Source organism: Emydura macquarii, unplaced genomic scaffold, assembly GCF_026122565.2.
Source record: "Emydura macquarii macquarii isolate MOO-44397 ecotype Brisbane River unplaced genomic scaffold, CSIRO-AGI_Emac_v2 contig_2205, whole genome shotgun sequence".
NCBI lineage: Eukaryota > Metazoa > Chordata > Testudines > Chelidae > Emydura > Emydura macquarii.
The window spans coordinates 38,280,192-38,303,770 of NW_027132342.1; the positions used below are offsets into that span (position 1 = coordinate 38,280,192).

At 40.7% G+C, this 23,579-nt stretch overlaps 1 protein-coding gene across 1 annotated transcript in view; it reads right to left on the minus strand.

Annotated features, from left to right (window-relative positions):
* Nucleotides 1-2,776: 2,776 nt before the first annotated feature.
* Nucleotides 2,777-23,579, minus strand: part of LOC137160560 (glioma pathogenesis-related protein 1-like) — a 46,814-nt gene continuing 26,011 nt past the window's right edge. Inside the window, exons 4-6 of the mRNA XM_067559105.1 lie at nt 11,748-11,833; nt 3,026-3,052; nt 2,777-2,931 (exon numbers count right to left, since the gene is read on the minus strand). Of these exons, the coding sequence (XP_067415206.1) occupies nt 2,777-2,931; nt 3,026-3,052; nt 11,748-11,833 (268 nt within the window). The remainder of the gene's footprint in view (nt 2,932-3,025; nt 3,053-11,747; nt 11,834-23,579) is intronic.

Consider the following 23,579-nt stretch of genomic DNA (forward strand, 5'->3'; position numbering starts at 1 on the left):
CTCCGTTAGCTGACAACCATGCATTATGTAAAGCATGTCAATTGTATCCTAATTCCAATTCCCATTTTGATAAATCTTTAGGCATCTTCCAATCTCACTCTTTATCTTCACTAACAAAAAACAATTTAATTGATAACAGCTAAAGAACACTTACATGCCAGGCTCAGCAACTGAGATGTGAACTTGAAATGAACTTGAGGCATACTGAAAAAGGTATTGATGGCAAAGTAATAGTCTCCTAATCAGGTAGGCACCACCATCTGCTGGTTAAGCAGTTGTATGACTCATGTTTTAGTTCAGGATTTAGTAACTAGAGCTCTCCAAGAACTGTGTAACAAACCTCAAATTCACTTGAGCTATGCCTTGAGTTTAAAGTTTGCAAGCCTCAAATCATGCTGGCAGACATCTGGCCACTATGTGCTGACTGGGTTCACAAAACTTAGAAGACCATGGATCTCCTCCCTCCCTTCTTTGCTCTCAAGCTGGTTTCTTTTGTTTTCAAAGAGACATATGAGGAAAGAAGATTCTCAAATCTTGTTACAGTGGGAGCTACTAAGTGATTAGGGAGTTCGCCCTGGAGATCTGAGTAGGTATAATTGTATTATCTTCCACAATAGCCAAAACTAGAAAATCCTATTCTGAGTAAAGTTTGAATATTACTGGATTTGTTTTTGTTTGCAAGAAAGGCAGTACCTTAAAGTTATGCAATAACATCAAACAGAAAGTTAAAAACATTAAACAGTTTTATTATAAATATAAAACATCTTACTTTAAGAACTAAGGAAATTTTTTTTTTCAAATCCAGGCTCTTTAGGACAGATTTAGGCACCTAAATAAGTAACCTCATTTTCAAAGATGCCAGCATCTGCAGCTTGTTGAAGTCATTGGGAGCTATAGATGTTGAGCAATTTTGAATATTGGGAAAGTTTTATTTAGGTACCTAATTTTGGCTTTGCATGCCCAACTTTAGGCACCTAGATGTGTAAATTATGGCCCAAGTTAAAAAAATTAATAACCCTTTTGGTAACTTTAGTTTTGAAATAGGTAAGGTCTAAATGCTTAGAAATTTAAAAGCTTTTATGTCCAATAACTGTTTTTAAATACAGATTCATTTTTACTCTGGGACATTCTATAAGATGAATCAGTATGATTCTGAATATAGTTTTATAGGATTAGTATAATGTTTTAGAAATACAATGATGTATATATATATAAAAGTATTATAGGCCAACTCTTCCCTAAAATGAACATGTGTGAATTAACTTAATCTTGAGCTCTGGGCGTGAAAAAAATGAGGGATTTAGCCTTGTGCTCAAAAAAAAAAAAAAAAAAGACAAACCATCAAACAATATAATTAAACCTTTTGAACTAATACAGATTCCTGAGACAATACACATTTTGTAAAAGGTTACATATTTACCATATAGACTAGAATGGTTTTAAGCAACCTCAGTACTTGTCTACACAAACACTTTAGTTTGCGGTAAGCTGGAGTGTAAATCTACCCCACACTAATCTGCTGCAAACTGGGTCTATGTGGACTCTGCTGCTGTGCTCTAAAAATTCTGCAGTACAACTCTTTAACCTACTCCTATTTCAAAGCAGAGCAGATTAAAGCACACTACAGAACTTCTAGTGCACAGTAGCAGGGACCACGTGGACATTTAGTGTGTAGCAGGCTCATGCAGGGAGAATTACACCCCAGCTAGTTGCAACCTAAGTGTTTGTGTAGACATGCCCTCAGTATTAGATATACTAGACCAATGCTGGCTCTTGAGCTTACTATATGGCAAAAGAAAAATTCTTTAAAATCCCTGAGTCAATACATATGTTCTTTTGGAGCAATTCAAGTTCACATATATTGAAATAGGATTCGTTTTAATGCCTTTAAAGTCTCTTGGATAAAATACAGGTAAACATGTATTTATCAGAGGAACTGGAATGGTTCTAAGATAAAATACTATATTTGTTTTACATTAAAAATAATTAAAGATATCCTGGTTTACATAACAACGGTTATGACAGCAAGCCAGGAACTACAAGAGAAGTCTAAATTGGAGTTTTTACCCTCACTGTGTATTTTTTTCTAAGTTCAAAATAAGTTAGGAACAAATTAATAGAAAGATAATTATTTTTAATAGTTGAAACATTAATAACTAAGTGGCATTCACAAATTTATAGCTTTAGAAAATGTGTATATATTAGTACTAGTAAATATTTATAAAATGCTTTCTTTCTATAGAAGTGATATCTGATCCTGTTCCCATTTGATTTGCAGTTTTGACTTTGACTCCAGAAAAGTAGGACTGGGTCCATTACAGTATGATTCTGTAGACAGATAGCTAAATAAGTAATCACCACTTTAATATTTGCCCTACTATAAAATGGAAACATTGTTTTAATTTACTTATTGAATTCTAGAGGCAAGGTATTCCACTTTATTTGTTTAAATTTCATCAAGGAAAAACCATTTATTTATTATCCCTCTGATGAATCTTGCCAGACTGTCACCTTTATCTTAACATTTATCCTTTTTTATTAGTTGCACATCTTTAATACAATATAATTATCAAATAATATATGCAAGGGCTTAGTGCAAAAATAATTTATTCTTTATAACCCATTAAACATTAATAGCACCTTATAATATGTTTAAAATGATCCAATTCACTGTAAAAACATAAAGAGAATTCTCTTGAGTAATAGGCGAGTGTAACATGTTAATCTTTTTAGGACTTGTAACTTTTCATGAAATAAAATATATTTCAAATAGAGATTATTTAGATATACTCAAATTTGAATAACGCTTCTGCATAAGAAAAACAGTTAGAAAAGCCAATAACATCAGTGTTGGCCTTAAAACCACAACAGCAATACAAGACTCGTCACATACGATCCTATTCTCCCAGGGTGGATACCATCTTGTGTAACCTATAAACAAGCATACAGACACAAATTCTTATTGAGCACAATGTGCTTATAAATAAGTAAACTTCAAGTAATAGTATAGAATTGTAATACATACGTATAATTTTATCACGTTTTGGATTTCCTGGAGGGAAAAAAGAAATAGTATTATTAGCTAAGAATGAATGGTTACTCACTTTACAATAATTGATTCTTTGAGATGTTATGTACGTGTGTATCCCACTCTTGCTGCACATGCACTGCATGTACAAGAGTTCAGAACTTTTTGACCAGCAGTGTCCACTGGGGTTGTCCACTCCTTTGAGCTCCCCCACCCAAGGGCAGAGGGATGCCAATCGCTATTCAGGTATTTCACCACCCAGAATACAGTTGAAAGATTCTGAGCTGCAGGGAAAGGCAATGGGTCATGGGATCCACATGTAGAGAACATCTCAAAGAATCAATTACTGTAAAGTAACCATTCTTTCTTCTTTGAGTGTCTGTACGTGTACTGGTCATGAGCTAGCAGTTAAGCTCCTAGCTCTTGCTTCCTAGAGGAGTTATCTAAATAATGATTGCAATATAACTCAACTATATTTGGCATCAGATCTACCATCAGATATCAATGAATAGTGGCTGGTGATCATATGAACAGACTTCAGCTCTGGGGGCATTACTAAGGTAAGCTGGCACCAAGGTTGCCTGTGCTGTGGTAGAAAGAGATCTAACATTATGTTAACATAACATAGACGTTATTACAGAGAAGTCAACTTGCTAATGTTATAGGCTGTTCTAATACAATTTGATTCTATTTAAAAAATCTTTGAGATGAGAGTTCTTCCTTTAGATTTGCTTCCAAATGTCACAAATAATCTTGGTGATTTGCTAAAGAGTTTTGTTTTGTGTAGATAATAGCTCCTTTTACATCCAGGGTATGTAATCTTGTCTCACTTGGAGAAAGAACACTGGTAAATGTATCTAATGGTTGGTGTGGAAGTCTGAGACTACTTTTGGAATAAATATGGGTACCTATTGTCAGTACTGTAGATGCTGATGTGACAGATGGTACCATAATCACCTGTACTTATAGCTATCCAAAGGGAATGATTTTGGGACTGATGTTGAGTGGTGGTACTGGCTTTGCTGCAGACCTACCTAAGTCTCTAAAATAACTTTGGCTTCCTCTTGCCCAGTACCAGAGATGGGTACTGATGCTCCTTTCTCCCACAGACAGCAGTGGTAACTGGCTGCTCTGAAGGTGTCTGAGATAAAGACTTTCAGCTCTTACATGCTTAATGAGCTGTCCTTCATGCCTGAAAACCTGGTGTGACATTTATTGAGGATGGAGCACCGAGTAAAGGTTTGAAGAAGTATCAGGAACTTCTTCCCTCAGGAAAACTTCTGAACAAAACATTCCCTTCATCAACTGCTCCATCTGGAAGAGATTTCAGAGCCTGGCTATCTGGTTGCATTTTGAAAATGATGTAAACACCATGTTTTGGAATGACATAACCTTTCCCTAAACAAAAGACACACTTAATGTGCCCATCATTCAAAGGAATTGCTGCATCACATAATGGGCAGGTTTTGTATTGTTTGTTGTTTGCCAACAGGCTAAGGCCTGGTCTACACTACAAAGTTAGGTCCACATAAGTTGCCTTGCGTCGCCCTAACTGTGCATGTGTCTATGCTCAAATTTGTCTCACAGTGATGTAAGTGCCTGGTTAGGATGACACAGTAACATCATCTTCCTGAATAGTTTTGAGCCATGGTCAACCTACTGTGATCAGCAATGTGCAAGTGTAGAGACCATGTGACCAATGTTGACCCTAACAGTCCTCCAGCAACTTTCCCACAATGCCTGACACTGATTGAGCTGGTTATAATCGTGAACTCCAATGTCCAGGAGTCACAGAGACGGAAAGCCACATCCCCCTTTAAAAACCCTGTGTATTTTTAAATGCCTTTTCCTGATTGCCCTGTTTGATGAGTACACCTAGCAGTTCTTCCTTATGTGTAACCATCCAACTGACCATGCCAGTTACATGCTCCACACATGCATCTGCCTGGAGTGGACAGGAGGTATTGGCTCTTCTGGGCCTGTGGGGAAAAGAGGTTGTGCAGGTACAGCTATGGAGCAGTGGTAGAAACATGGACATCTATGAGCATGTTGCATGGGGGGGATATATGCAAAAGGATAAGACAGGGCTCAGTAGCAGTGAAAGTGAAGGAATGGCAGCAGGCATACCAGAAGCCCAGAGAGGCCAACAGTTGATTAAGTGCTGAGCCACAGAGCTGCCACTTTTACAACTAACTGCATGCCATACTTGCCAGAGACTCCACCAGCATCCCGCAGATCACCATGGAACCCAAGACAAAGATCCCTGCCATCAACAGTAAGGCAGGGAAGGATAGGGGATATGTGATTTGTGTGATTAGGGGGCAAGTCCAGTTATTCTGCAAGTTAGGGTCTGTTTGAGACTCTACCGCCATCTAGTTAGTCCTGGCAGCCAAGGACGGGCAAGCCTGATGTAGGGGAAGGAAACTCATAAGTGTGTGAATTCATTTCCCATTACAATGTTTAAATGTACAGATGGCGCCCAACCCTAATGTAGCTGGACACAAATATTAACTTTTCATTAATTTACTCCTACTAGAAGAGGTACTGGTACAACAGACAGAGGTAGAGTTGTTATTTGCTTTTCATTCCCCTGATATTTATCACAGGCAAGATAATAGAGCAGCTGATATAGGACTTGATTATAAAGAACTAAAGGAGGATAATGTAATTATTAACAAACAACATGGTTTATGGAAAATAGATTCTGTCTAGCTTGAAATCTGTTTTTTATGAGATTACACAGTTGGTTAATAAAGATAATAGTGTTTGATGTAATATACTTAGATTTCTGTAAAGCATTTGACTTGGTATCACATGATACTTTGATTAAAAAAATTAGAACTATATAAAATTAACATGATGCATATTAAATAGATTAAAAACTGGCTAACTGATAGGTCTCAAAATATAATTGTAAATGGGAAATCAATATTGAGTGAGTGTGTTTCCAGTGGGGTCCCACAGGGATTGGTTCTTGGCCCTATCCTATTTAACATTGTGATGGATGCCTACCCCACACAAGGCATGAGTAGAGAGAAAGGGACAAATAAGCCTGCCACAGGCTGCCCCTGGGGGAGAGTCCAGGCTGATAAGCTTTTATGTAATGAAGCCCAGCTGGGCAATAGTCAGGCTAAGCACCATAAAATCAGGAAGTAGAAAGTAGGAGGGTGGCTGCAGCAGAAAAGTCCTGTAGTCCCTCTCTGAAAAGCTTAGAAAGGTAAAGGAGGAAACTCAGCAGATAATAAAAGCTCTGGGATCCCGTCTCTGAGATAAGGATGTACCCAAAGAAGGGTGGAGAAAGAGCCTGATAGAGGCCAAGTAGAAAGCAGCCCAGGGAAACAGCAGCACAATTTGGGACATTACAGCTTTTGGCTACTGGTTGTAGTGTCTCCAGGCTAGCACCAGGAGTAGTGTGGGTAGGCCCAGGTTCCCATACCAGCCACTGGAGAAATGGAACAGCCTGGGCAGTGGATCTTAAGTCAGCTTGAGATGGTTTGTCCAATAGGATTTGATACTCTGGAAGGGGAAGATTATAATGAACTAGCTGGAGGGCCAAGTTGTGAAGAGGGATCACCCTGAGTGACAGTAGAGGAAATAACCTGACTCCAAAGAGAGCAGTGAGAGACCATGGGGAGAGAAACTGAAGAAGGGGTATCAGACTAATCATGCACTAATCTCCAGACCTGGCCCAAGGAGGCACCACAGTTGTGAGAAGCAAACTCTATCACAAACATCTTTATCAATGACCTGGCAGAAAACATAAAATCATCACTGATGAAGTTTGTATATGATACAAGAACTGGAGACGTGGTAAATAATGAAGAGGACAGGTCACTGATTCAGGGCAATCTGGATTGCTTGATAAACTGTGTGGAAGCAAACAGTATGTATTTCGATTTTGCTAAATGTAATGTACACTGTAATCTGGGAACAAAGAATGTAGTCCATACGTACAGGATGGGGGACTCTATTCTGGGAAGTGTTGACTGAGAAAGATTTGGGGGTCATGGTAGATAATCAGCTGAACATAAGCTCCGAGTGCGACGCTGTGGCCAAAAGAACTAATATGATTCTGGGATGCATAAAGAGGGGAATCTTGAGTAGATTAGAGAGGTTATTGTACCTCTATATTTGACACTGGTGCAACAGCTTCTGGAATACTATGTCCAGTTCTGGTGCCCACAAATCAAGAAGGATGTTGATAAAGTGGAGAGTTCAGAGAAAAGCCACAAGAATGATTAAAGGATTAGAAAACATGCCTAATAAACTCCTTGAGTCTATCAATCTATTTAGCATAATAAAGAAAAGACTGAGGAGTGACTTCATTGCAGTCTATACATATCTACATGGAGAACAAATATTTAAAAACGGGCTCTTCAACCTAGAAGAGAAAGGTATAACATGATCCAATGGCTAGAAGTTGAAGCTAGAAAAATTCAGACTGGAAATAAGATGTAAAATTTTAAATAGCGAGATTAATTAACCATTGGAGCAATTTATCAAGGGTCCTGGTGGATTCTCCATCACTGACAATTTTCAAATCAAGAATTGATGTTTTTCAAAAGGATATGTTCTAAGAATTATTTTGGGGACATTCTCTAGCCTGTGCTATTCAGGAGGTCAGATTAAATTATAATAGTTTCTTCTGGCCTTAGACTCAATGAATCTACATGTAATTTGAGCAAGGCAATACGCAATTGTCAAAGAATCCTTTCCTACTGCACAGTCTAGATTTCAGTCTGTACCTCTCAATTGAAACTGAAAATAAATGACCTAACTCAAACTGGGTGAATAACTTGTTTGGCTCACTGGTTGTTCTGAAAAATAAGATACAAAAATGTGTTTGGGTTGAATGGAACATTCTGGCTCAGGTATTTTTAAGAAAAGTAAAGGAAATGATGGACTACTTTCATAAACCACCCTTATAACTTTTAGTCCAGCGCACTCATATGGGATGGGTGAGACTCAGGCTCAAATCCCCAGTCTGGAGTGAGGGCTTAAACCCAGGTGTCCTCCCAGATGAGCATGCTAACCACCAGGCTATGGGGCATTCTGGGGTGGTGGGTTTTTCTTCCAGTCACTCCTGTTGAAGCTGTGCCACTTTGTATAAATACTTAAATGTTTAGTGGAATAAAGACTAGAACTTAAGTGGTGATTGGTACACTCAGTGGGGGGGAAGAGTTCTGAATTCAAATCCCTGCTCCAGTGTAGGGACTCAAATCTATGCATCTCAAGACGAGTGCCCTAACTGTCATGGCTGGCCCGAGCTACAGTGTGACCGGGCAACAGCCCGAGGCGCCTGATTGGATGGGGCGCCAAAATTAGACATTCAGAACTAATAAATTGGGCTGATCCATCAATTTCGGTGGCAACTTGTCAATTTCACTTTTCCGCCACCAGTAGTAAGGGGGAGGGAAAAGCGAAATTGACAAGCTGCTGCTGAAATTGAGGGATCAGTGCGATTTTTCGGTGGAGGGTAAGACGCGGCGGGAAATTCAAAAGTCTGCGCGGGGCGCAAGAATGATGTCTTGTCTCATCCAAGGATGTCTCATCCGGGATGTCTTGTCTCATCCAAACAGTCTATCCATATTTTGTAATTCTTGAGGTTGCCACTTGTTTTTCTGGCCAAGAGTACAATCAGGCCTGGAAAAATTAATTCAGATAGCCTGAGGAGTAAGTCTACTAGGAAATGTGAAAAATGTTCCATAGTTAGAAAATTAAATTGAGACCCCACTGTCTGGGGGAAAACCCAGGTAGGAAACCAAACTCTCCTGCCACACCAGCCCACTAAAGGTATGTCTACAGTGCAGCTGAGAGAGAGTGTGCTTCCTAGATCAGGCAGACAAACACATATTAGCTCTGCTTGAGCTAGCATGCTAAAAATAGCAGTATTGACATTGGCATGGGCAGCAGCTTGGACTAGCCACTTAAGCTTAGATGCAGTGGGTTGAGCAGGCTTGGACTTTGGCAGCTAGCCCATGCCATCAACTAGTCATCTAGTCTAACTCCCTGTCAAGATGCAGGATTTGTTAGGTCTAAACTATCCAAGACGGCTACCCAGCCTTTTGAAAACCTCCAGTGAAGTAGCTTCCACAACCTCCCAAAGCAGTCTGTTCTCCTGTCCTACTGTTCTTACAGTTAGGAAGCATTTCCTGAGATTTAATCTAAATCTGCCATGCTGTAGTTTAAACCCACTGCCTCTTGTCCTGCTATCTGTGCTGAGGAAACAACTTTTCTCCATCTTTTTTATGGCAGCCTTTCAAGTATTTGAAGACCACTATCATGTCCCCACTTAATCTCTTTTCCAAACTAAACATACCCAGTTGCTTTGCTCATATGACTTGCATTCCATTCCTCTGATCATCTTTATCACTCGCCTCTGGATCGCTTCTAGTTTCGCTACATCCTTTCTATATATTGGTGACCAAAACTGGACATAGAACTCCAGCTGAGGCCTAATCAGACCTGAGTAGACTGGTACTATCACCTTCTGTAACTTGCATGCTATGCCTCTGTTAATGCAACCAAAAATTGCGTTTGCGCTTTTTTTTTTTTTTTTTGCAATAGCATCACACCCTAATTGAATGCTATATGAACATAAGAATAGCCATACTGGATCAGACCAATAGTCCATCTACCCCAGTATTCTGTCTTCCAACACTGACTAGTGCCAGATGCTTTAGAAGGAGTGAATAGAGCAATTATTAAGTAATCAACCCCGGCCTGTCCAGTTCCAGCTTCTAGAGGTTTAAGGACAACCAGAGCATGGGGTTGAGTACCTGACCATCTTGACTAATAGCCATGGATGGGCCTATTGTTTCTGAACTTATCTAATCCTTCTTGGAATCAAGATATACTTTTGGACCTAACTAGCTTAAGCAATTTAGTATCATCTGCAATCTTTGCCACCTCACTATTTATCCCTTTTTACAGATCACTTATGATTATGTTGAACAGCACTGGTCCCAGTACAGATCCTTGGGGGACCCGTTTATTTACCTCTCTCCACTGTGAAAACTGACAATTTATTCCTACCCTTTGTTTCCTATCTTTAAACTAGGTATTGATCCATAAGAAGACCTTTCCTCTTATCCCATGACTGTCTACTTTGCTTAAGATCCTTTGGTGAGGGACCTTGTCACAGACTTTCTGAAAGCACAAGTACATGATATGCACTGGATCACCCTTGTCCGTGTTTGTTAATCCCCTCAAAGAATTCTAATAGATTGATGAGGTATGATTTTCCTTTACAAAAGCCATGCTGACTCTTCCAACATATCGTGTTCACCAGTGTTTTTGATAACTCTGTTTTGTTTTTTGTTTTTTTTAACTAGTTTCAGCCACTTTGTCTGGTCCAGAAATTAGGTTTACTGGCCTGAAATGGCCAGGATTGCATGTGGTGCCTTTTTAAAAAAACCAGAGTTACGTTAGTTATCCACCAGTCATCTGGTGCACAGGCTGATTTAAGCGATAGATTACATATCAGGTAGTAGTTCTGCAATTTCATATTTGAGATCCTTCAGAACTCTTGAGTGAGCCATCTGGTCCTGATGACTTACAACTGTTAAATTTACCAATTTGTTCCAAAGCCTGCTCTGATAGCTCAATCTGGGACAGTTCTTCAGATTGGTCACCTAAACAGATTCCCAAACCCAGTCATTCTTCCTCAGATCCTTTGCAGTGAAAACAGATGCAAATAATTCATTTAGTTTCTCCACAACAGCCTTGTTTTCTTTGAGTGCTCTTTTAGCACCTCAATCATCCAGTGGCCCCACAGTATGCCAGGCTTCCGCTCCTGATGTACTTAAAACTGTTTTGCTCTTAGTTTGTGGCTTTTGCTAGTTGCTCTTCCAATTTTTTGGCCTGCCTAATTATACTTTTATACATGACTTGCCAGAATTTATGCTCCTTTCTATCTTCCTCAGCAGGATTTGACTTCCAATTTTTAAAATCTCTTTTACTTTTTTTAGCCATGGTTGCATTGTTTTGGTCCTCTTACTGTGCTTGTTTTATTTGGGATATATATTTAGTTCGAGTATCTATTATGATGTTTTAAAAATACTTCCAAGCAGCTTATGGGCATTTCACACTAGTGACAGTTCCTTTTAATTTCCATTTAATTAGCTTCCTCATTTTTGTGTAGTTCCCGTTTTGGAAATTAACTGCTACTGTGTTCAGTTTCTTTTCTAACATCCCTACAAGGATGTTAAATTTACGTGAAACAGCCCTGGAAAGAATGGCCCACTCCTATAAGTTAATTGTCTGAAGGCCACACGTCTGAAGAGACAGGACACTTAGACATCTTAGGTATGAATTAAAGTCACAACTATTTCCCAAAAGTGACAGTGGATGCTAGTGAACAAGTATAATATATACTGTAAGCTGCCCAAAGAGTGCTTAGCTGGAACTTGACTTTCTTGGATGAGTGATTTTAAATTGCTTGCTAGCCTTTAACAGAAAGTCAGTGGTTAGTAGCACCTTGTCCCAGTGGCAGTAATAACTGGCTATGACCAATCTGGTAGTTTGCAGTCCTCATTGAGATACTAATTCAATAAGACACGAAGTATTTGATTAGGTGCTTTACTGAATAGGGATGGACTTGAACATAAGCTAAAGTGCTTTGTTGAATTGGGGCCTGAGGGAGTGCTGAGAGGTATAAAGAATATAAGAAACAGTTTATCAATAGGGTGGATATTGTTTGCCTCTTCCTAATGCTTACTACATAGCTTGTCCACACAGGTGTCCTCTTCTGAGCACAGACTGCATGATTGTCCTGCTTTATAAGGTTTTCTTGGGTAATTGCCACTACAAAGGCAGAAGAAAATTTTCTATTAGATAAATTTCACTGTGTACAATTTTAACAAGATCATACATTTAAAATGTTAAACATCTCAGGATAAAACATTCTCAGCATATTTTAACAATTCATGACACTTCCCGGAAAACATTTTTTTTCCCACTGTTCTCCTTCCTCTCTTTCTCAAAAGGGAAAAAGCCAGTGATTTATAAGTCAAATATTACATAGTATACAAATTTATTTAAAATGAATATCTAGGGGTACAGCGTGACTGTAATTAAGGTAGATATTAAATGATAATTTTTTGTACGCAGGAAACCCAATATACTCCCAAAATAACTTTCAGAAAAGAGATTTGCATGCTCTTTACAACTAATTTAAATTCTTGAGATAAGACTTTGATTCACCAAAAATATTTAAGAACTTGCTTAACATGAAGCACAGAGTAATCCTATTGAAGTTAATCAGACTTCAAGTTAAAATATGCTTAAATGGGACCAAAGTGCTTAATAATAAAGACCAAACCAACAGCACTGACTTATCTCAGATGAGTGCAGGCTGTGAGTTGAAAGTTAAGATATCATCCTACTTCTGGTGAAAGATTCATACAAAGGCTGTTTAACTGAAGTAGTACTGGAGCTGATTAATCTACCTGTAAGATTAATGCCTGAATATAACTCTGGAGGACAAAATGGAAGTAATTTCATACAATAAATGAAGTGGTGAAATGGAGAGGAAAATTCAGATGGTAAAAATCTAACATATTATGAAAGCTTGTCACAAATAAACTTATCTGAAAGCAATACCCTTTTAGAATAAGGGTAAACAAACTCAAATTTGATTGCAAAATGATTTTGGGGGGCCCAGTGAAATACATCCACACCCCTTCCTATTAATGGAATAGTTCCAGGCTAATTTCATAGTCTTTGAAGAAGATCTAATGTGTACTGCAAAATGCTGTAGCATCCCTAAGAAAAGCATGCCTTCAAGTTCCTGATTTAATAGGACCTTCTCTCCCATAGCCCCATCTTCTTTGGCAGCCAACAGGCCATTTTACTGTTCTGCTTCTCAAGATCTACCAATCTAGTGACATGTTGGCTAGATTATTCTCTGGTGAAAAAAATACAGTGAAATTCTGAACTGTAGTTTTTGTGCCCCTTGCTTGTTGTAGATGTTCTTTCCCCACTGCTTCCAGTGGCTGAATACCTGGAGTCCCAGATCTTTCCACAAAGCGAAGATGGAACAATATTATCTTTGTTTTTCAGCTGAATACCTTTACATACTCTGGGACAAAAGCAGGATAACAAGCTGCATAAAAAATTTCTCCCTTCCCAGATACACTTTAAAGAGAGGAACATTGGCTAAATGAAAGCATTTGCACTTTCAAAATTCACCAGAGGTTTTACATGTGGATAACTGATGTGTCCTCAGTTACTGCTGTTTGGTCAGAGACTTGGCTTATAGTGTCCTTTTTCTGTCTGCTACAAAATTTAAAAAACCTTTGGCACCTCTGGGTATAGATATAGAAACCATTAGAACCCAACTCCTAGCATTATGCTGTTTGGAAATCTTATGGGGCCAAGATACTTGCTTGTTTTTAGTTTCTTGATGTTCATATCCCTCTCAATCTCTCAGGATCCAACTGCCTCACCTCTTGTCCTTTCCCCTTTTCCAGACATCTTTCCTTCCTAGAGTTCTATAGCTAGGCCCAGGAGTTGAATAGCTCCAGATCCTTGAATGGAAATGTTTTCCTTGGTTAGGTTATTTCTGGTCACAGGGATCAGGGAAACTGCCAAGCAATTTCTTAAAATGATCCAATTTTACCCTAGTATAACTTAATAGAGCAGTATTTTACTAAGTTATACAGGAAGTAGTGTGTTGTCTTAGTTTGTATTCTCATAGTGAAGTAGGCCTTATCAGTCCCTCCCACCCCCTACAGATACTTTCATTATGCATGCTCTTATAGATGTTTCCTTTTCTCAGGTTTGATACAATTAAGGCAGTCAAACAACCTTATTGCTGCCATATAGTGATACTTTGGGGGGGTGGGGTGGATGGATGGAGAAAGAAAAAAATTGTGACATTTAATCTAGTACTACAAACACTAAAAATGCATTAATTATAACTGTATAGTTACTGCAAGGTGTCCCTACAGTACAGAGTTAAGGTTGTTTGGGTGTCTTAACTGTGCATTTCCACAACTAAAGATGTTTAGATTTGTCTTAAAGTTAACCTTATCTCTGAATTTCCTGGGTTTAAAATACTTATTTTGGGGATAATCACAATTCCCAGTTCCTCTAAATGGCTGATATCTATATTCTCAGTCTGAATTCCATTTTAATGCAGTTTTTGTTCAGGAATATAAGTACAATTTTAATCTCAGATATGGTATAGAATACATGTTATCTTGCATTTTGTACATGAAGTCAGCTAAACCCTTCAAATACAAGCAAATAGCATACAGACACAGGAGTTAGGAACCAAAGGTCCTACTAACTTAAAACCACGCATTTCAAATTTATACAATGTGCCCCCACTCTCCATATGGCCTGAAGCCTTCAAAGATGAAAATTAGATGAAAATTTGAATTAAGTAAAGATATTTACAATTTTTAGAACTACAAACCATCCTTAACAAACCAAGCATAAGAAATATGGACTTAACATTTCTTCTTCCACCACTAGATAGCATTTTGGGTTATAAAATTCCACTCACAAGACAGCTCCTGTGCACTATTTTTCCAAATTCAATCTTCCCCTGCATATGGGGCACTGTCTTTTGTTGTTTTTACATCATCCTATGTTTCTTACATAGACAGAACAAAATAAAGAGGATAGTCAAAAAAATCCCTTTAAATTTGGGAGCCTACTTCAAACTGTATTCTGTGGCAGTAAAGATCAGGTTGCCAGAAACAAATCTTTGAGGTAGAGAATTGCAAACCAGTCCTTTGACTCCAGGGAGGGAATTATAGCTGCTAGGGACTTCATTCTGAATTTCAGATGTCTGACATACTCTTTTAACTGTCTTGAGATCTACTAGTGGCCACCAGCCCCCATTTTTACTGCATATCAGAAAATACTTTGAATACCCTTTTCCTTTGTGTTGAAATTGATCTGGTTCTATAGCCACTAGACTTGGGAGCGAGATGATCTCCAGTCTCAGCAACTGAGCATGAGAGGGGTCCTGGAAGAGGAATGGGAGGCAGGTGGGAGGGCAGGATGGAGGAAAACTGGATAGTATATCCAGTAGTAATGGTCTCTAATACCCATTTGTCTCATGTTATACTTTCCTATGCCTGCTTGTACTGAAAGAGGTAGTGTCCAAATTGAGGAAAAGAAGTGGAAGAGTGCAGCTGAGTATTGGATAGTTCAGACTCTCAAATAACCATCAAACTGGTATTTGGAAGATGCTGGTGGCTGGGATGAAGCAGTCAAGGTAGTAGTTACTTCTTTTTAGAAAAATCTTAATCTCTTATCCAGCGGTCCAGATGGTGGAAAACTGAACAGGATGGGATCTTTGTGCTGATTGAGACCTGCTGAATTTACTTTTCTTTGCAGATGTATATATCCCAAGGGATCTAAGTGTAGCCCTAGAGTCCTTTAGGGAATGAAGTGAGTTGTCTGAGAGTCAAAGAGCTTGTGGCCATCAAATGGCAAGTCTTCAATCAAATGTACCTCCCATGGGAAACCGGGCAATTGAAGACACTAAGCTCATCTCCTCACTATTGCGGTGGAAATAGACCTGGCTGCACAGTCACCCATGTAAAGTATGTAGGGATTCCCTCAGAGACTGCTTTCTACTCAGCTTCCCAAGAACTCAGTTCAACTCCAGACTTCATCACTCAGGTATCTTTGTTTGGCATATAACAATGCTACGCTGAGGTGATCAGACTCAGATAAATTTGGGGTGATGGATGCAGGGTACGTTACAATTCCAGAAGTTAAACAGAAACACTCTCCCTTTTCATACACTGCATCACACATTTTTAGATTGGCTTGGTTACTTTTCAGAAACCAATCCCTGTGCAGCATGCTCTGTCTATGCATTGTTCATGTTCTACATACTTTTCAACCTATCTCTATGTTGGATAAAATGAGCCAGTATTGTTGTTCATAGTAAATGGTTTGCTGGGTGGTCTCTTTTTTATCTTACTTGGCTCAGACAATCTGTACTTATCTTAGCACAAATGTTCCATTTTCAGTATATTGACCTAGTTACCTCTCTTCCAAGAAATGAGGCTTCCCTTCTGTTTAGTCATGTCAATCCAGGCCTATAAAGTGAAGCCTGCAAAGATGTCTTCGCCAAGAGCAGACCCTCCTTTATTAGGGCACTAAACTGATCTCAATGTTTCTGCAGTGAATGGTCAACAAAAAGCACAGAACTTCTCATAACTGAGATAATCATATTTTGAAATCAGCACCCGGTGATTTGAACTCTTGAACGGTGTCACCAAAGAGTAGTTTTTATGACCAAAAAGGTCCAGCTACTTACTTGTTATGTGGGGTAAATTTAAGAATAAAGCTCCTTTTCATTAACTGCATCTATGACCAGAGAATTTGGTGCAGGGTGTAAAAACAAAAGACTCACAATCCCTGGCCAGAACTCGTATTTATTGACATGCTTGCATGTAGGGGGTGCTGTTGCTAGAGTTTGCCAGATGGTCTTGGCTGGCTCAAGGAGTGCTTCATTAATTGGTGCTGCTATCCATGCTGAAGTAGAAACATGCAATATGCCCAAGACCTTGTAATGGGAATCCTGGATTTCTCCCAGGTGAATTTGAAGTGCCTTTGTAACCCACTTCATTGGGTCCTGGAACTGCCAAAAGTCATCAGCCAATGATGATGGCGGTGGTGGCAGCATCATTACTACCTAATCAGGTGATGAAGACATTTGTAAGGGGGTGACCTCCTGATCCACCCTTGTCTCTTGCTCCTCAAAGGTCTCCTCTATTGAATTAGAGTGGAGAGGAGGTGTGATGCTGTATGGATTAGAGGTGACCATTTATAATAATATTGATAAATATTTCAATGAATCTTACAAGATATGTCATGTGAGGTATCAGTGGAAAGTTATGATTTGTTAAATATGATAAGCTTATCTATATGTTTCATCTTTATGTTGTAAGTTATGAATGTGTGATATATATAACTGAAACTTGTGCTGTGCTACTGGGTGACACCCCCAGGTGGATCAGCATCAGCACTAGCCAGCCTGCTTTGTGGCCCATCAACAGTAATCAAGAGGCCCAGGGAGAGAAGCCAGGAACTATGCCTATGAGTCAGCAGGACATGTACAGACATGCCTGTGGACTGGGGACTCCAAGTGCTTTTCCATGCCCATGTGCTGTGAGCTTATGTTTGGGACAAGCCACATGGCAGAAAGTATAAAAGGCAGCTCTACCCTCTCCATTTTGTCTTCATTCCTGCTTCTTACCTCTGGATCAACTTCTCTACAGCTGAAGCTTTGAAGCAAAGGACTGACAGACCCAGCTAAGTACTGGATATACTGCAGAGGATCTGTATAACCCCAATATTGCTAAGAATCTGATACATATGAACTTTGAAGTCATATGTATGTATCTGATTGCTTTGACCATTTAACATCTCTTCTTGTTTGTTTCTTTTGTAATAAACCTTTAGTTTTAGCTACTAAAGGATTGGCTGGCAGGATGGTATTTTGCGTAAGATACAAACTAATACAACATGTGCAGTTGGTGACCAACCTATCAGTACCAAGAGGTGTCTGGAAGTTGCAAGGAGGGGAGACTCAGGCTTACAAAGTTACAGTGGCATCTTTTAAAACTCAGGAAGCCCAGCATCCCATATACAAGAGAAAAATCTGACCCCTTGATAAGGGGTAAAATAATTTTAAATCTTTTCTAAGAAATAAAACAGGAACAACATTTCCACGATTCCTATAAACTGAGGGTATGTCCACATTGCAGACTGAAATCAATTTACTTTACTTCACGCGCTGAATTTTAGAAGTCGTAGGAGCATGATCACACCACGCTCCTTGCACCAGGCTCTCGCATCTCCACTCACCATGCTTGGGTCGACATTCAAAGCAGTGAAGCATGGGTAGCTATCCCACAGTGCAACTAGTCACAGAGGCTTTTAGGAAGCTTGTCATCCTCCCATGATGCAACGTGCTCCCTCCCCTTCCCTTCTTGTCCCAAACAAACTGCAAATGCTTTTCCGTGCTGTTTTTCTATGCTGGACACACACCATTGCCGGAGAGACATGAAGCCCGCTCAGCTCTGCACTATCATTGTGAGCATCACAAATAGCTCATAGCTTATCCTGCAATATTTTCAAAGGCGAGAGAGGAACCACAGCATGGAAAATAGCGATGTTACTGAGGCCGTCCTGCTACAAGCCACAGAGCAAAACAATTCCCGTTTGCTGCAGGCTGTCACACATCATCTGCAGTCCGTGGAGTGATGGTCTGGTCCTGGGAAACAAGCACAGATTGGTGGGGTTGCATCGTTATGGGTGTGGGATGATGAGCAGTGGCTGCAGAACTTTCGTATGCGATAGGCCACTTTTCTTGAACTTTGCACGGAGCTGTCCCAAGCCCTGAAGTGCGTAAATACTCGTTTGAGACCAGCTCTGAGAGTGGAGAAGCGAGTGGCCATCACTCTGTGGAAGCTGGCAACCCCAGACTGCTACTGGTCAATTGGGAATCAATTTGGAGTCGGTAAATCCACCATTGGAGCTGCTGTGATGCAAGTGTGCAGGGCCATCAATAGGCTTCTGGTAAAAAAGGTAGTGACTTTGGGAAATGTGCAGGATGGGTTTGTGGATGGGTTTGCCGCAATGGGGTTCCCAAACTGAGAGGGGGGCAATTGATGGCATGCATATTCCTATCCTAGCACCTGATCACCTTGCCACAGAGTATATAAACCAGAAGGGATACTTTTCAATGGTGTTGCAGCCCCTTGTGGATCACAAGGGACGTTTCACCAATATCAGTGTGGGGTGGTCTGGAAAGATGCATGACGCGCTCATCTTTAGGAACTCTGGTCTGTTCAATAAGATGCAGGCGGGCACTTTCATGACCAAAAAATAAACATTGGAGATGTGGAAATGCCAATAGTGATCCTGGGGGATCCTGCCTACTCCTTGCTCCCTCGGCTAATGAAGCCCTACACCGGGCACCTGGACAGCGAGAAGGAGCATTTCAATAACAGGCTCAACAAGTGCAGAATGGTGGTGAAATGTGCATTTGGCTGTTTAAAAGCCAGATGGAGATGTCTGCTTACTAGGCTTGAAATCAGTGAAAAGAACATCCCATCAGTTATATCTGCATGCTGTGTATTGCATAATTTGTGTGAAACAAAGGGGGAAAAGTTCCCCCAGGGTTGGGCCGTGGAGGCTGATAGGCTGGCTGCAAATTTTGAGCCACCAGATCCAGCGCTACACTCAAAGCCAATTGCAGAGCACTTCAGCTTTGGGAAGCACTGAAAAACCGATTTTGCAATGAACTGCAGTAATGTATGTCTGTGCTGTGCCTTTATTTCCCACCCTCACTCCAGTGGCCCCTCCCCTTCTCTGTCCACCCAAGCTATGAATGAATAAAGGCAGATGTTTTTTTAATGCTACAAAGTTTTATTTATGACCCGTTTTAATGGGGAGAAAGAAGGATAACTTAAAATTTTAAAGTGTCACTGTGCAAGCAACTGTGGCTGCATGCAGTTCTCAAAAGGGCCATTGCATCTTTCTGCTTGCCTTCACCTTAGTTACTGCACAAGTTCAATAACATTCTCTTCTCCAAGTGATGTCCCCGTGGATGCTCCACTGTAGGTGACTAGAAAGCAGTGCTCCTAGTCAGAAGATTGGGGCTTTGGAGGGGTCTGTATAGCCAAAGATAGGACCATATGTCCAAGGAGAATGTCTGTAGAAGTCATGCATGATGGCATAGAGTTGGGTGAAAATATCTGATGACGCCCATGTGGAAGCCTCAATGGGAACACTATTAAGGAGTGCAATGGAAGTTGATAGTGATTATATGGAGGATGCCCTGATCAAGGTAGGTGTTTGCCTATGAAGTTTGTAAGATAGCTGTATGCGCTGTGAGATCCACTTAGAGAGGTGTTGTTTGGCTATAGCGGTACAATCTCTGTCCTGGTTATGAATAATTGTGGCAATTTGCAGAATGACCTAGTCCTGTCCAAATAGAATGACAACATACGCCTCATGTCTAGAATGTGAAAGACTGCATCCTGTTGGTTACTGTGTGGTTTGGGAAAGAAGGGAATGTATGGGGTAGCTGAAGTGAAAAGATGTTACAATTTTAGGTAGGAACTTTTGGTGTGGGCGAAGTGTCACTTTGTCCTTATGAAATACCATATATGAAGGATATGCTATGAGGGCTGAGATTTCTCTCACCTGTCAAGCAGATGTGATGGCAACGAGAAAGGCCATTTTCATTGCTAGGTGTAAGTGTGAGCTGGTTGCCCTTGGTTCAAATGGTGATTAAGCAAAGAGAATAGGACTAGGCTGGGGTCCCAGACTGGGGTAGGGGCCCATATGTCTGTGTTTAGATTTTGAATGCCTTTGAGGAAACGCTTTGTGAGAGGGTGTGTTAAGAGCGAGTAGCCATTGATGGGGTAGTGAAAAGCAGTAATTACAGCCAGGTGTACTCTAATAGAGCTGTTGGCTAATCCATCCTGTTAGAGTTGTAGGACATAGACCAATATGAGTGGTAACAGAGTATGTACTGTGTTGAACTACCGTGGAGCACACCAGTGTTGAAATCTCTTCCACTTTTGTGTAAATGCATCTGGTAGTGTCATGTCTGCCATCCAGTAGTATCTATTTTACTGCCTCTAAACAGGCTATTTCCAGACCCTGGAACCACAAAGGAACCATGCTTTGAGGTGGAGCATTCAAGGATTGGTGACAAATGCCTCCAGCATCTTGTGAGAGGAGCCACAATGTCAGGAGGAGATGGATAGGTTGGCATAGCATCATGCAAAGCTAAGTGTAGCAAACTTGTCATGGCATGTTGGGGCTCTTAGTATAACCGGAGCTTAGTCCTCCTGAATCTTGTGTAGGACTCAGAACAGAAGAGAAAAGGGAGGGAAGACATAAAGGAATGGTGCATTCTAGGTTATGAGGAATGCATCTCCTGGTGAGCCACATCTCCATCCCATTCTGGAAGAGAATTGAGGGCAGCAGGTTTTGTGCTGAATGGCGAAAAGGTGTATCATAGGCAACCCCATCAGTCAAATATGGGTTGAAGTGCTCACACATCCAGCTCCCATTTGTGATCATGCAAGAATGTCATGTTTAGTGCATCCATAGCGGTGTTCTGACACCCTGCAAGATATGTGGCTGAAATGGAGATGGTGTTCTGAATAAACCAATTCCAGGGCTTGATCACCTCTGAACATCTTGCTCCTCCCTGTCTGTCTGATGTAATACATACAGGTGAGATTGTAGTGAACACTCATATCTGTTGTTTGAGAAGTGGTAGGAAATGTAGATAGGCATTGCAGACCGCTCTTAGTTCTAACAGGTTGATGCATCAAGTGGATTTGGTAGGTGTCCATCTGCTCTGTATAGTGTTTTTGTGTAGATCACTCTCCAGCTGATGAGGGAGGCATCGGTGGTTAGAATCATGGTAGGTAATGGCTGCACTAAGGGAACCCCAACACAAATGTTGTTGAGATGTGTCCACCAAAGTAGTGAGTCCTTGACTCAGTTTGGCATGGATAAGAGTTGTGTATGCTGTGTTTGTGGGGGAGGTAATCTGTATGGAGCCAACCCTGAAGACCCTGCATGTGTAGTCTTGTGTGTCTGACACAAACGTGGCTGCAACCACATGTCCTAGGAGCTGGAGGCATGTCTGTGTGGAGATCTGGGAGGGGAATACCTGTGCAGTGGATATCAGATCTGTTATAGCCGTGAACCTGAGGTGGTAGGAAGGCTCTGGCTTGTATGGCATAAGCTGTGTGCTGATGAATTTCAGTTGCTGTATTAGGTGGATTTTTTTAGATTGACTAGAAGATCTAATTTTGTGAACAGAGTCATTGACATGTGAACTGCTCCAAAGGTGTAGTTTTCAGATGGGGCTTTGAAAAGGCAGTCATCCAGGTATGGAAAGATAATGACTTAGATAGGCAGCAACTACTGCGAGGACATTGGAGAACACCCATGGTGCTGTGGATAGTCTGAAAGGTAGTACTTTGTACTGGTATTGATAGTTGCCCACGATTAAACATAGGAAATGCCTGTGGGCAGGATGTATAGTAATATGGAAGTACGCAACCTGTAGGTAAAGGGTAGAGAACTAGTCCCCCTGTTCCAGTACTGGGATGATAGTGGAGAGGGTAACCATCTTGAAACACTGCAGTTTGACAAACTTGTTTAGATTGCGAAGATCTAGGATGGGACACCAACCACCAGATTTCTTCCAAACTAGGAAATAGTGAGAATAGAAACCTCAGCCTCTGTGTTTTGAAGGTACCTGTTCTATGGCTCCTAGTTGCATAATATGTCTCTCTTCCCCCTGTAGGATAGATTAATGAGAGAGGCTCCTGAAGAGGGATGCAGTGGGTGGGGAGGTGGCAGGGCAGTATAGCTAGGAAGGGGATGGAGTGTCCTTCCTTTACTATCTCCAGGACCTAACTGATGAATGTCCAAGATGGGAAAAATGAAATAGCCGGTTGCCAAAAACTGTTGGTACGTGGCAGATGGTGGAGATAGATGGGAGGTTCTCAGGGCCTAAGCCATACCTTCAAATTTGTTGCTTGGCTGAAGGTGTATAGGACGTCACCCATAGTACAATGGGTTGTCTATGCCTGTTTGGAGGCCTTTGGCAATGGCATTGAGTGTCAAACTGATGGTTGTGGGTTGTATTGTCGCGGTCGAGAGAGTGGAGGAAGCTAGTATTTCCCTGATCTCCTCTTTGGTTGTAGGAGGTATATCCCAAGAGATCACAAAGGAGCTCGGGAATCCTGCGAAGAGTGCAGGGAATTGTCTGTGCAGTTGGAAAATAGTTTTTGGCCCTTGAATGGTACGTCTTTGACTTTTGTCTGTACCTCTTTGGGGAAACCTGAGAGGTGTGGCCATAATGCTCACTTCATTACTATCATGGTAGTTCTGGATCAAGCAGCAGTATCCGCCAAGTCCAAGGAGTCTTGTAGAGCCTTCTGGGCTATTAGGTGGCCTTCTGATATAAGAAGGCATGAATTGTTTTTTTTGTCTGCGGTAGGTCCTGGCAAAGCTCCTCTATTTAGAATGGTTGAGGTAATTATATTTAGCTATTAGGGCCTCATAATTGGAAATTCTAAATTGGAGAATGGCTGACTAATAAGATTTTCATCCGAATAAGTCTAGACATTTCCAACCTTGATTAGGATGGGTGCATCAAGATTGGTACTTGGCAGCCCTTCTCCTACTGGCGCACTGCATTAACCATGAGCGAATTCAGGGTAGGATACAAAAATAAAAACTTGGCATTTTTTGCTGGCACACAGTATTTTCTATCAGCATATTTGCATGTAGGTGGGATGGAAGCTGAGGTCTGTCATAATAGGTTGCTGGTTTGAGTAGTGCCTAGCTGATAGGAAATGTAATTTTTGGCTGAAGTGGATGTATGAAGGATGTTCCTTGACCTCCTCCAGTGTAATATGTGGGAAGTCTGCCACCCAGCTGAAGAGTTCTTGAAAGTGTCTGACGTAGTCTGTTGCTGTGGGAGGTGGAGGCATGATGGCTTTGTTCAGTGATGATGAGAAATGTAGGGCTG